Below are 15356 nucleotides of genomic sequence, written 5' to 3' on the forward strand. Positions count from 1 at the left end.
CAGTAGCTGGCAGGAGCAACACTATCACCAAAGACATGTTTAGAGATAAGCCTCGGGAGTTGGCAGGAGCAGCGCCATCACCAAAGAAACGTTTAGAGATAAGCCTCGGGAGCTGGCAGGAGCAACATTATCACCAAAGACACATTTAGAGATTAGCCACTGGGGCTGGCAAGAGCAACACTATCACCAAACACTTGTTTAAAGATGTGCCACGGGAGCCGGCAGGAGCAATACAATCACCAAAGACACGTTTAGAGATGAGCCTCGGGAGCTGGCAGGAGCAACACTATCACCAAAGACACGTTTAGAGAAGAGCCTCAGGAGCTGGCAGGAGCAACACTATCCCCAAAAACATGTTTAGAGATGAACCACAGGAGCTGGCAGGAGCAACACTATCACCAAAGACGTTTTTAAAGATGAGCCACGGGAGCTGGCAGGAGCAACGCTATCACCAAAGAAACGTTTAGAGATAAGCCTCGGGAGCTGGCAGGAGCAACACTATCACCAAAGACATGTTTAGCGATAAGCCTCGAGAGCTGGCAGGAGCAACATTATCACCAAAGACACGTTTAGAGATGAGCCACTGGGGCTGGCAGGAGCAACACTATCACCAAAGACTCATTTAAGGATTAGTCACAGGAGCTGGGCCCAAGCAACACTATCACCAAAGACACATTTAGAGAATTTTGTGCCGCTCTTGCCCTCCTGCCCTGCACCAAATAACCCCTGTGGGCTCACCCGCCCAGCCATTCTAGTGTAGCCATGTGTAATGCTGAGCAGGGGTAGCCACTTAGGGACCCCCAGGATTAAACCTGAAAATGGGGTGTACCACCAACTGCGTTTGGAAGCGCTTCTTCCATTAGCTGCATCAAAATGTTCAAAACAGCCAAAGATAACTGCTGTAATGAGTTCCTCTAAAGGCGACACAGATGGGGAGCCCAACTTTAACACTAAACTGCATGAGTGGGCGGAGCCTACAATGATTCTTGATTGGGAATTCATGACGAAAATACACACCCTTAGCACTTAAGGAGTTAAGAGCCAATTGTATCCTGGCCACCCGCACGCAGTTTCCTAACTGTCCAAATTCTCATGGTTATAGATCCATTTGCATACCTTGCTTAAATGAGAGTTGTTGTGCACCACAGGACTACAACATCAGGCCTTGTGCTGTAAAACATTCTTATCTATGAGCAACTACCCAACTACCCCCTCAGCTGCCTTAGCCTAAAAGTGCCTTCCCTTCTGCTGCATGCATCCTGCTTCTGAGGCAGAGGGACTGGGGCTTACACGTGGTCTGGGGTGTAAGTTGCCTGACTATTTGTAGGTGGCTGCCTGTGCAGATCTGAATGCACCAGCAAAAACATGTCCCTGCTCCCCACGACTGCGAAAGGACTTACAAAACTAGATGAAGATCAGTATTTGGGAGATGCTTATTTTTTGGGGTGTGAGAAAGTTCAGGTTATCACCATGGACCATGAAGTCAAATTGCAAAACCAATCCACCACACGTTACCTGGCCGTGTCAAGCTGGGAGAAAAAACAGGAGAAAGAATTGCATGACTTTCAGGAAAAGCCATCCCCTGTTCGTTTGTTCACCCTGCCCCAGTGCTCTGTTATGTTGGTCAGCATGTTGAGGGTAAGACGGCACTACTGCTACTTCTTGATCTCTCAGCTGCATTGGATCTGCTCGACCATGAGATCCTCTGCAATCACTTACAATCAGTAGCCCACTGCTCCCAAGAGGCAACAGACTGGATCCAATCATTTCTTAACAATCGCACTATGCGAGTCTTTTCCCCACTAGCAGCTGCTGACCCAACACCCATCACCTGTAGCGTGCCTCAGGGCTCTTGTGTCTCCCCCACACTTCTCCCTTAGTGGCAGGTTCCTTTGCAGCCTAAATTACTTCCTCAATCTTTAAAGATGACCTTTTGCAGCCATATCGGAGAATCCTCAATGCATTTACCTGCTAGAACTGATGAAGAAGCATGTCCAATTAATTTCATGACATGATATTTGACGGGTTACTTGGTAACATCCAAGATTCCAGTATCAGGATCTAATGTTTTGGCTATTGGTGGCGGGTAATCGAAAATCACAGAGGGCAATGGTGCCCGGTTTGGTGATTTTGAAACAGATATTGTTTGGCCTTCCTCTCATGCCACTGGTTAAAAAGGCATCTCAAGACAGGAAGCTGAGCTTTCCTTCTGATCCAAGTTTTGCACCTTGTCTACCAGGAATCTGGCCTTGCATCCATGGTGTTCATGAACTTCAAAACCACCCGGGAGCGATCAGCCCCAAACTTGGTTTAAGCTGCCGGCTAAACCTCAGCTAACAATTGCTTCTAATCAATTGAAGGCCGTATGGCTCTGCCGATGGTTCTATCCAGGCACCTCAGTTGACCTGTACGCAGCCTGATCAATTAGTTTCCCTATGGGAGAAGTCAATTTCAGATTGTTGGGGTTGGGACATTGTGAAGAATGGCCATGTTGTAAAATGTTCAGGAATACCGTAGTGTTCTGGAGCGTTGAGGACACCGTGATAAAAGTATTCCCTTCAGGACTGAAATGAGAGTCCTGTGTGTTTACCAAGGTACTACCACTTTCGTTGGACCGCTTCAGAGACATACCTGTCTTAATGGTTAGTCGTTGCAGGCGCTTGCACTCAAGGGATTCAGGACAGATAGGTCCTCTGTGCACTTCTTCAAAAGCACGGCTGAATCCAAAAGGGCTCACTTCCCATCCCTGCTAGCCCAGCGTCGGCACCTTCCCCGCAGTCTGACACGGTGGCACCTGTGTTTGCACCTCCCAGGGCAGGTTACATCTGAACCTTTGTGAGGCTTGCTCCGTTCCATCGGCATACCGCTCTCTGGAGCTGCACAAATACCAATCTCGTACATCATTTCACGGGCTTTTCAATGATTGTTGCACTCAAAAAATATATCTAATCATATGACTGTGAACCCACTTGACTAGTGGCTGTTATAGCAAATTACTGCATTAGCGGCTGGGATGCTATCCAGCTGAAGAGAACCTGTTTGCTATTCCTCGCACCACACAAATCTCCCCCATCATTGGATTGGAAGGAATTACCTGCAAAGTACCAGGCTCTCATCAATCCACGCGCTTCTATGTTATTTCCTAAAATGATTAAAGTCGACATTTTCTGTCCTACATTGGTGTTTGCCATGTGACACTCTGTGTGCTCAACTCACCATTTAAACTCATTTCCTGTGAATATTCCTTCATACATCTCTAGAGTGTATTTTACTTGTTCATATTTAAGCCTCGGAAAGCCTCAAGGCCAACTTAACCATTGCAACAACAGGACCAACATGATGACAGCGTGCCGAGAACCGCGCGATAGTCAACGTGCCCCATTTTCATTAATGATGTACATGTGCTCTAATAAACCTTTTTCTTTGCGGTTTTTACAGCTCGGTTGGCATTTATGCCTTGTCGTAGAGTCCAATAAGAGTGTAGCTTTATTGCCGTTGGCAGGCAATTTGGGAGGGGTTATAAACGAGGAACAGTTATTTCTGATATCTCTCGCAAATAGCTGAAGAGGTGGCTGTACTCGGTGTTCTTTGAAAATGAGGGTCCTCTTTGATACTGTGTTCTTTTTCGCCGTTCACTCTCTGTCCTAAATCCCTGTCAGAAAAGCGGGTCCTCTGAGCGGGAAAGAGCGCAGTGTGTGAAATGACCAATTGTCTGTTATTGGATCAGTCTAGCTGGATTGCCTTGTAAGCAGTGCTGTCACTTTCCCTGCAAGCTGTGAGGCATCATGTTCCGAGCCATGGGAGCCCAGAGAATGGATGAGCGCTCGCCTTCAGAGTCTTTTTTCCAATGAATCTGGACACCTAGACAGGGGTGTTGCTAGGTTTGTAAAAGATCGGGGACTACGCTAATGTCAAAACTGTCGAGACTCAGGGATAGGCAGCCTTTTGGTTGTAGCTCCCGAGCTTCTATCCAGAGCTACAACCAAAAGACCCTGGGCTATAGCCTATGCCAGCCCGCCCCAGGGACGCCTCTGCACGTAGGTCCCATCCTATGTTTCTCCTGTTCCCAGTGCCGCGTTCCCATGGAAATATCACTGTGTTGACACGCATAAGCAAGTGCAACACATTTATTGTTTAATTGTGTGCTTCTTCTGTAAGCACCCAGCAACCTTCATCCACTCTTGTTTCTTGCCGGTCATAATTCTGCAGCTGATCACTGGCGTCCCCGTAGACCCTGCAGTACAGGGGGCCCCACCATCCCATGTTGTGGGACTGGCCCCTTTGGGCTTTACAATTTTTTTTTTTATTTTGAAGTCACTCTGGGCCTCATTCCGAGTTTGGAGGTAGCCATGGCGCTATTTGCGCCATGGCTGCCTCCAAACCTGGGTCCGTGTCCGGTCTGGGTGAATGGGGACTTACCGGGACATTCCGACCTGTGCGGACCCGGTAAGTCCCCATTCAACCAACCGTTCCCCATTCCCATCTGAGCCCCCATAGGGCTCAATGGGAATGGGGAATGCGCTAATTACGGGCCTGTAAATTACGGGCCCGTTATTAGCGCCCTGGTCCCTTAGCGGGACCCGCAAAGGACGTGTGGTCAGACCACACGACCTTTGCGGGTCCCGCTAAGGGACCTCGGAATTGGGCGGTAAGGGTTTAACGGCACCGCTCTCCTTACTGGTGACCGTTAACCCTTACCGCCCAACTCGGAATGAGGCCCTCTGTCTTCATAAAGACATTATTTCTGTTACAGCATAACAGAAATAATGTCTTTAGGAAGGCTGCATGACTACTAAAAGAAACGATTTCTTTTTGAAGTCTGAGGGCTCCCCTGACCCCATGACATGAAAGCCTCGTGACTGAAGGCCTCCATGTCATGGGGTGGGGGAGCCCTGTGACTTAAAAACAAAATTGTTTCTTTTTTAAGTCACTCTGCCTTCATGGAGGAATTATTTCCGTTACTGCAAAAATGACCACTTGCACTGACTTTGGAGTGCAAAAATACACTTTGCACAGTTCCATCAATCAGGGCTTGTGTCGGTAGTGCACAGTCAATTTTCAGCAGTGCAAATTCACTTTGAACCGTGCAAATATTCTATGAACCAGGCCCTGTGTGTTTCAGCGAGGCCTGTGCTAGTCAATGCCTCCAGCTCCTTTCAATGCCTCCAGCGCAGCCTCCCGCTGCTTTCAATGCCTGCAGCTCCCTACAGTACCACTTCCTTTGCATGGGTCTTTCACAACATGTGGTGGCCCCTTTGAAGAGCGTGTGTCTTACATTTCATACTGCACTGCTGCACCTTTTAGGCAGGGTGAACTGATATGTATATGCTGTGTTTCTCATTGAAACATGTGTTTTTCTTTCTTTCCAGTTCACACGTTTCCTTCTTTCTAATGGCATTGCTTATGTGGAATGTTGATGTACTTGTTTGTGTTAAGACCACAAATGGTTAACCAAATAAAAAAAATAAAAGTCCTGCATCAACGAAATCCCAAGACCAGTTCGAATTCTAAGCTTGTACCCCTACATATTTACGCTCTGTTACCATTTCCTTGCTTTGCAACACCAGAGGCGTAGACGGGGTCGAGCCTGCGCGGGCAAGGCCCAGCCGCAATCTATAAATGCCCACTCAGCAGAGCTTTGTGGGCATTTACATACGTTAATGTCACTCCAGTGAGCCCAACTACATTAGCTTCAGGTCCCAATTGTTAAACATTCCTGACTATGCCTCTGTGCAGCACCCATTTTGTTGGCTTACTCGACACATGCACAAGACACTTTGAAACATAGGCCCCAAGTCTGCAGAAGGTCCAGGCAGTAAACAGACTTGAAGGGAACAAGAGGGGGACGCTTTAGGAGATGGCACAATCACAGCGCTCTCACGCTCGGTTCATGCAAGAGCCCCCCTGGAGCAGGAACAGAACAAGTGAACAGCCTTGTATTTCAGCCAGTGTTGAAGGAAGTAGAGCATGCAACCTCTACTGGGAGCCTGCCCTCTTCAGCTAGTCAACAGCACCTTAGGCACCTAAAGGATGTGATGTCATTCACCTACTGCGCAATTATTTTTCTGCTTCAATCTGCAGGCGTAGGCTTTGCACTGGCACTATGGCCTCATTACGAGGTGGGCGGTAGCCATGGTTCTAATAGCACCATGGCTGCCTCCCATACCAAGTCCGAGTCCGGTGTTGTTCAATGGGGACTTACCGGTGCAGTCTGACCCTGGTGGGACCGGTAAGTCCCCATTGAACAAACCATTCCCCATTCCCATTTGAGCCCCAATAGGGCTCAATGGGAATGGGGAGGGTGCTAATAACGGGCTCGCGAATGGCATGCCCGTTATTAGCACACTGGTCCCTTAGCGGCACCCGTAAGGGATGTGTGGTCAGACCACACGTTCCTTACGGTTCCCTCCAAGGGACCTCGGAATAGGGCAGTAGGGAATTACCGGCATCGGTCTCCTTAAAGGTGCCCGGTATCCCTTACCGCCCTACTCGTAATGAGGCCCTATGACTCACGGCTATGAGGTGGCTGAAGGTTAATAATAATAATAATTATTTAGCATCTATATAGTGCTACGAACCCCTTTAGGCAGCTGAGCGCTGCTTATCATTACCCACGGTGTGTGGTTAAGTTGAGGTTACCAGATGGGGCCATGCCACCAGGAAAACAAGGCTCCCGTTCTGGATTTTGCTTTTTCTTTATTCCGATGTATTCAATTTAAGTGACCCAAGACAACAACATCCCAGAATGCAGTTGAGCCAGGACTGGGACATGGTGTCTTTGGGAACCTTACTCAAAGGGGACATGTCTGATTAACGAAACAGACTGAATCCCGCTATGCTCTGAGGTAGACCACTCTTTAGCAAAACGGCATGGCAAGCTTTGCCTAACATTATGACTGTCAGGGAATGTCCCAAAATCAATAGCACCCTTTCCCCTTCTGAGTGTTTCTGGAGGACAGCGATCACAGGTCTGCTGATTACTGCCCCCTCGAGGAGCTCTGCATCCTTAAGAAATGATATGATACATTATTTTTAACGCTCTTAATACCCAGAGGTTTCTAAGCGCGAACCTGGGGATTGAACCTGTGTTGCTGCGTGTCGTCTTGCTTCCAGGGTGAGCACATTGCCCCTGAGCTATCCTCCCAAATCAGAAAATGTATATTTTCCCAATCGATTGGTGAAGAGAAATGCTTGAAGGCGATTGGGATTTTCCGTCCAGTTTCGTCGGATCTCTGATATGATGGGTTATAATGCGCTTAATGCCCAGAGGTTTCTAAGCGCAGACCCGGGGATTGAACCTGTGTTGCTGCGTGTCGTCTTGCTTCCAGGGCGAGCACGTTGCACCTGAGCTATCCTCCCGAGACTCAGCATAACTAATCGGCCCTTGACGTGGTTTTATCTGTAGGAGTTGTGAAGACATGTCCCTTTCTCTCTGTCAATGACTGTGTCGCTCTCCCGTGTGTGCAGGTTTGAGGCTGGCAGAGCAATTGGGCCGCAGAGAAGATGAAGCGAAGATAAGGCATCGCTTGGGGCTGTCCCTCTGGGCGAGCGGGAACCTGGAGGAAGCGCAGCATCAGGTAAGGACCGGCTATTCACTGGGAACGCTGCATGCAATGGGACTTTCAGCTGTGCTATTATGCAGTGGCAAAGGCGGCTTTTGTTGCATGGGGAGGTGAGGGGGGATAATTGAGCACCAGCGGGAGGCTGGGGGGGCACTGTGTGGGGGAGGGGCAGCTCTGCTACTGCTATTGTACTTTAGAATGCTCTGAAAACATATTACATTTTAAACTGCATTAACCAGAGTCTCGCTTCCCTTTCATTATATCTCTGATGTCTCTGTGGGTAAACTGTGCACTGGAATGCACGTATACGCAAAGAAAGTTGCTGCTATTTTTTATTTTTTTAAATTTTATTTTGGTTGGCTAATTTACATTAACCTTTCAAAACAAATTTCTGTACAATGCTTTAAATTAGAAATCACAACATAGCACATCAGGGAAAGAGAAAAGAAACACCATGATAATATAAAATCAACATAAAGCTGCTGCTATTGTAAATTGTTATGGTTTGCCCGCTTTGTCCATCCCATTGTGTAATTCAGAAGCAGAGGACGCTGGGTGGAGGCAGCAAAAACAATATGGCGTCCATAGCAGATTGATAGGTATAAGCAGTCGAGATGTATTATCTCCTTATTGACTTTATAGGCAACCCACACTTCCCATTTTATGTATACCTTACCAAAACGATTTCCCACAAACCATGGGTTACTGTGAAACATGTCCCACTTTGAGACTAAGGGCCGGATTTACAAACGTGTTTTGACATGGGAACAGGCCATTGAATTTGTTGGCTCAATAAGCAAGCATAGCTATTTTGATTGCAATTTCATGATATTTTACACCACTATTCCTTCTTAAATTCAAACCAAACTCTACATTTCAAGCTTATTTTGGTCAAGTTAATTCGTCAGTTAGACCCACATAACTGCCCCTTACAGAGAAATAGCGACATCGACAGGACTGTGTGATCTTGGGCACATATATCTCCCCATCTGCATCAGCTTTCTTATCTGACAAATGTGTAAATGCTTAGAAATAAAACTATCTGAATACCAGTATTAGGCACTATATCAAATAAAATATTGGAGATGCATTCAAATGTGGTGAAGGGCCAAATTGCTGACTTTTGAACCAGCCGATCTGGATTCTAATCTGAGTTTTTATTCTGGACCGGGATGGTTTGAATTTAAACAAATCACTTCATCTTCCTGTGCTTCAGTTCACCTATCTCCATGCCTGTGAAGTGCAGGAGTGGGTGCAGCTTACAATGAGTTCCTATGTAATCTAGCACGAAAGGATTAGGCTGGGCTAGCCTGCCTCTCTCATCCGTCACTGTCTATGGGCAGGCACAGCCATATGCAGATTAAGCCCAGCCAATCAAGCCAGTGATAGACAGGCTCCATCATTTGTTTATCTGATTATTTTAATTTGAAGAATTGTCTTACTACATGCTCGCACCGGGTCAGCGCTCATGGAAGCCTGTAATCGAGGATCTGCTCAGGAAGAAATAGTTCTCCCAGTTGGGGAAATATTTCACACAATGAGCGTATTTTCCTGTGAATTTGGTTCCCAGGTTGGGGCATATTCTGTAAATCTTTCCAATTCTATATATATGGAGACTCTCTTCCTCAATACATGAACGTCTAATATTACAATAAAGTTATGTTAAGAGGCATTGGGCCTGCATTCAATCTCCTACTGAGTCATAAACCCAACAACAAGACCAATGTCGGTTACTAACTGTATACACATTTTAGAGGACAAACCCCCTCTTTCCCTAAATCCTGCACTTTGGCATTTGTTCTGGAAAATGAAAATCCGTTGTCCAATTGTTCATGCCTTGCATGCAAGTGGAGAAAGGATTCTGCAGGTGGGCTGAATACGAAAAGTAGTGAATTTGCCAGCACATAACTATTCATTAATCAGTCCACGCACACAATACAAATGGGCAATGCAGTCTAAGTGGTGCCACAGGCCAAACCACATTTCAATTCACAATGGGATGTGCTAAGATCTGTGGCGTGTGTGTCTCTTTCCCCATGCGCATGGTTGATCTGTGGCGTATGTGTCTCTCTCCTCACACGCGTGGTTGATCAGTGCATATGGGTCTCTTTCCCCACGCACGTGGTTGATCTATGGCGAATGTGTCTCTTTCCCCACGTGCGTGGTTGCCTTGTTGGCATCCAGGTGCAGGGCAAAGAACAGTGTCAAGTAGGGAATGCACAAGGACTTGTGATGAGAGGATAGCAAGTGCATAGATCTGAAGAGGCACGCCTCTTGGCAAGAGCTATGCAAGTCTTTGTGATTTGAGCCCATTTTCGGAAAGCAGCAGTGTAATCTAGCAGAAATGAGTGCAATGTGTTGTGAAATCTGTTCCCTTTCATGAGTACCTTACACATCAATATTAATAAAACTAAAATGTGTTATTATTCTAAACAGTGGTCAAAGTGCACGAAAAGAAGTAGTGGAACTATTTCCTCAAACCCCATTGCCACACCCCACCCATGCGCAACACAATCCCCCAAAATACAGTCCACCAATATAATTATTCCTGCTGGAATTGATTGTGTGCTCTGGATGGTTCCCCGACTTATCAGAACCTATTATTTCATTATACTGTCTTTGGGGTTTCAGCCCTGGCAAGGAAGGTTACTGACAAGTGTGGACAGGCACAGCATTATCCGAGTCCTCATAGGATCCGAATGCTTGATTGGCGTAGTGGTGTTCTTCAGCTAGATATGACCGCAGAGCCTTCAAGACACACTGGGTGTACTATATTGGAATATATCTGGTACTGTCTTGTGGAGCCAGCATATTCTGGACACAAACCTGCTTTCAAAAACCACCTCCTCCAGGGAATGTTTTTCCCCTATACTGAATGTATCCATCAGTTTGTTGGTAGCACCATTTTTCTTTTTTGGCATTAACATGTTGATTAAGAGTATTCAGAAATATACAAAGAAACACAGAGCCCTCCCATGACCCTCCTACTCCATAAAGGATATTAACATTCCAATTCTAGAAAACGAGACCAGGTGGCATCATACACGGTAAGCTCTTATCGACTCTTCCGAAGGACCCTCTCAATTAAAGGCATTCCGCGCAAGTCCTGAACCCAATTCGATTTAATTGGGGAATGCGCCGTTTTCCATCTCTTCAAGATCCATTTCTTCGCCGCTGTAGCTGCTCTGAACACAAGACATTTCTGTGGAAAGGAGTCAGGACAACTCATTCAAGTGTGTGTCACTGCCCAGAATGAGAGCCAAAATAGGGATCTAAATCCATTTGCAGGACTGAATTCATGGAGCTTGTTACATCAGCCCAAAAGCCATGTATCTTGGAACACTGCCACAGCAAACGCTCTAAAGTGCCTGTCCTCTGCTTGCACCCCAGTGTAGTTCAGACTCAGATAGAGCCCTATCGAACATGGTGGCTGGTGTCCAGAAATCCCTGTTCAAAATCTTGTTTTGACGTGCTCTAGTCCCCCCAATTTAAGGAAGACAAACTAGTATTCCCACAAAATTCAGTTCAGTGAGATTCAGGTATTTCCTGGGTATGACGTCCTTTAATCGCGGGTTGTTTTTTCACAGGGGTTTTTACTGTGATTTTCTTAACGAAAAGAACTCATTGCATTTTTAGGGGGGGTTAGACAAAATATATATGGGGTGTGCGTGTTCGAGAATAGCAATAAAATGAAAGGGGAAGGGAGGTTGAGGGAGGGGGCCCCCAAAACTAAAAAAATAAAAATTAAATGAGATTTTTTCATTATAAAATCCGTGGTAAAACCCGCACGAAAAAACATCCTACGATGAAATGACATGGAACCATTTCCTGACCCAGTGCATCAGGGTAGTAGCACAAGTTATCAACAGGATGTGTTAGAGCAGGATTCATGAAATGTCTAAATGTACTGCATTCATTTGTTCAATGGAAGTGTGCACGGTTGTGGGCGTGGTATTTTGTCAAGGTCAGGAGCGCTGCAGGAGCAGCAGACCGCATGCGGGGAAGGTGCAGCGCTCAGTGCAGCGCTCCTTGTCACCAGTGAGAGAGTGGAATCCAATACCCGGAGCATTGCTATCCCTGAGTGCGCTCTTTCTTCCCCCTGCAGCTTTATAGAGCGTCAGCGTTATTTGAAACAATCCGGCATGAAGTCCAGCTCAGCACTGACTACAAGCTCTCCCTCTTCGATCTGCAAACATCATCGTATCAGGCCCTGCAGCGGGTGCTGGTTACTCTTGGTAAGTGCTTCATCCTGCTGGGAAATTCATTACAAAGTTAGTCTTGGGATATTTTCCTATCTATATACCCCGATAGGGCCCGATTCATGGAATATTTGCCCGATTCAAAGTGAATTTGCACGGCTGAAAAGTGACTTTGCACTGCCGACACAAACCCTGATTCATGGAACTGTGTAAAGTGTATTATCTTTCCCGTGCAAGATCCAGGCAAAGTCATTTTGAACTCCAAAAATGACTATGTGCTTGTTTTGCTCACACAGGGCTGTTGATTAAACTACTTCACGCACTTTGCACTGCAAAAACACACTTTCCAAGAATCAGGGTTTGTGTCAGCAGTGCAAAGTCACTTTTCAGCAGTGCAAATTCAGTTTGAACCAGGGCAAATATTCCATGAATGTGTCAATATGGGGCTTTCACACTTACAGATTTGCTAATGTATCTATGTTAGGTTTGATTAATAAAAATGAGTCCTATGAAATAGGGTTGTTTTAGGTTTCACATAAAAATGCCAATGACTGATAGAAGTTGTTGTATGAATATAAACATTCTTGGTTGGATATACTTGTCGAATGGGAAGATATGGGAACAGATTACAGAAACTTTGCACCGGTGCAAAGGGGCACGGTATTAGCACTAGGACAAAGCTAGCCTTATTTTTTTAAAACACTGGGACGTATAAGAAAACCATTGCACCATAACAAGTGCAGCAAGCTTTGCCCTAGTGCTAGTAGCATGCAGCTCTGCCCTTGCACCAGTGCAAGGTTTCTGCTGTCTGGCCCATGGTGGGGTCTGAAAATGAAAGGCCCTCCTTACAGGCGTGGTATTAGCAGCGCTGATATCACAGAACTGGATATCAATCTGCTTGTTGAACACGTTTTATTAATCCCCATGTGGGAGTCCCACATGGTCTCATTAGGGATAGTGACATGATTACCTGGTCCAATTCCGCTGTTACATTTCCACCCCTTTCAGTAGACGATTGGACCTCATGTCTGAGAAGTCTTTTTTGAAAAGTATGTGTCACGAAACCCATAATCGGGTGGAGCTGTAAAACTGGATGCATTTGGAAATGCCGCCAGTTTCACTGTTCCCGCCAACACGGCTCTGGCTCCCTGGGGTCTGGCATCCCTTCCACCCTAGAGACTGGCATCGCTTCTACCCTGGTTCCTGGAATCCTTTGCTCCCTGGGGTCTGGCATTCCTTCAACCCTGGACTCCGGCATCCCCCCCCCACCCTGGTTCCTGGCATCCTTTCCACCCTGGTTCCTGGCATCCTTTGCTCCCTGGTTCCTGGCGTCCTTTGCTCCCTGGTGTCTGGCATCCCCTCCACCCTGGAGTCTGACATCCCTTCCACCCTGGTTACTGGGATCCTTTGCTCCCTGGTGTCTGGCATCCCCTCCACCCTGGAGTCTGGCATCCCTTCCACCCTGGTGCCTGGCATCCTTTGCTCCCTGTTGTCTGGCATCCCTTCCAACCTGGAGTCTGGCAACCCTGCCACCCTGGTTCCTGGCATCCTTTGCTCCCTGGTTTCTGGCAACCTTTGCTCCCCGTCCATGCCTACTTCTGCTCCTCCAATACTGCCATGGACGCAGAAAGGGGCATGTTCATATGTGAGTGAGCGCTTTCCCTGTTTGCATGGTGCGCAACTTGGTATTCTTATGCGTATTTTGTAAACAGCTCTGCTCCCAGAGTACAATCCTGCTCGCCAATATTTGTCTTGCCATCACGTGTGTATTAATGCAGTGCACAGTGAGTCTTCCATGCTTGTAATGGCCCCGAATCGACCTCCATTTAGGGCCCTCGCCGTGCTTGCGTCCTTAGATCTGATTGGCAGGCTATTATCGGCCGCAATGTATTAAGGCCTCTGTTAGCGTCAGGCTGACTGTGTAACGCCCTCTACATGTGGCTAAGGCTTTTTTCTATTTTTATTTTGTGTACAGTAGTGAATTCCCAATAAAGGAATGTGGTGTACAGGACAGAACACTGAATTCAAGTGTGGTTACCAACTCAATTGCAACCTGTTGTTGGAACCAACACACTCATAACTGACTTTTACTGTAGTGTAACCCCAAAAGTTGACTAATTATGGAGACAGTGCAGTTGGCAAGACACTAATCGCAGTTCTCATAAAAAGCTAATATTTGATTATCTTGTGGACCAAAACAAAATAACTTCCATCGAATTTTTAAAATGTATGACACCTAACCTATAATGTGCCATACCTTTATGACACTAAGGGCCAAATTCATGGAATATTTGCCCGGTTCAAAGTGAATTTGCACTGCTGAAAAGTGACTTTGCACTGCCGACACAAACCCTGATTCATGGAACTATGCAAAATGTATTTTTGCTGTGCAAAGTCTGGGAAAAGTCAGTGCATAGTCATTTTTGCAGTACAAAGTGTAAAGTCACTTTTCATCAGTGCAAATTCACTTTGAACCGGGAAAATAGTCCATGAATCAGGCCCTAAACGTTTGGTTTTAGATATATGTTTTACATGTGCTTCAGTATTTACTAAACCCTCACCCGCTGCTGGCAAACATTGTGCAGCAAAGCATTGCACAACTATTACGTTAAACAACACACTTGTCATGAGCAAAGATGGAGGCATCAGTATCTAGCAAGAGGATTTACATCTAATTGCCTCAAGAAGACAGTTTCAGATGAGCCAAATGAAGATCAATTAGGTGGAGCCGTGAAGTGATGTTTCTGACAACCTGCTCTGCATGCCCTTCCGAAGATTGACAGACCGAGATGGGACTATGATCGGCATGTGATATCGTGCACGGCGATGCTATGATTGTCATGTGTATCGCACACGGCGATGCTATGATCGTCATGTAATATCGCGCACGGTGATGCTATGATCATCATGTGATATCGCACACAGTGATTCTATGATCGCCATGTGATATCGTGCATGGCGATGCATTTTAAAGTGGATGTAAGAGCTTGGTCTCTGCTATTCTGAAGTGCTAAGGAATAGCTAAGATACAAAAGTTTGTGTATGTCCTTAAAATACGGAATCACCGTAACAAATGGATAACTATGGAAAGGAAAAAGAAATTAAGGGAGAAAAGAAACCATGGGCCTCATTATGAGGCAGGCGCTGACGGAATGAAGGGGGCCAGTACGGGACCGATTACGAGGTTCCCTTTGCGGGACCTGGATCAGACGTCTGGTAAAACTAGACGTCTTTTCTGGGTCTCGCGAGGGGAAGAGGGAGCTAACAACGGGACACTCATAATGGCCCATTGTTACCTCCATCCCCATTGACCCCTATGGGGGCTCAAATGGGAATGGGAATGGTTCCTGGAAGGAGGACTTACCGGGTCCTTCTATGTCGGAATGACCTGGTAAAGCCCTGTTGCAGGAACCCGGTAAATGAGCCCGGTTTGGTGGCAGCCATGGAGCTAACAGCTCCATGGCTACCGCCAAACTCGTAATGAGGGCCCATAAATCCCAGGAGAACATTCAAGGGCAAATAAAAAAAATGGTAACTTAAAATGGTGAATAAGAAAAATGTAAGACCACTTTGTTTTTGCCCAAAACAAAAACCT

At 46.4% G+C, this 15356-nt stretch overlaps 1 protein-coding gene across 3 annotated transcripts in view; it reads left to right on the forward strand.

Annotated features, from left to right (window-relative positions):
• TTC28 (tetratricopeptide repeat domain 28) overlaps window positions 1-15356 on the forward strand; it is a 1396661-nt gene that overhangs the window by 1008656 nt on the left and 372649 nt on the right. For all 3 annotated transcript variants that reach the window (XM_069619361.1, XM_069619362.1, XM_069619363.1), the window contains exons 8-9: window positions 7468-7577; window positions 11668-11797. In XM_069619361.1, coding sequence (XP_069475462.1) covers window positions 7468-7577; window positions 11668-11797 — 240 coding nt within the window. The remainder of the gene's footprint in view (window positions 1-7467; window positions 7578-11667; window positions 11798-15356) is intronic.

This window comes from Ambystoma mexicanum, chromosome 10 (assembly GCF_040938575.1).
Source record: "Ambystoma mexicanum isolate Mex_15411 chromosome 10, UKY_AmexF1_1, whole genome shotgun sequence".
Lineage (NCBI taxonomy): Eukaryota > Metazoa > Chordata > Amphibia > Caudata > Ambystomatidae > Ambystoma > Ambystoma mexicanum.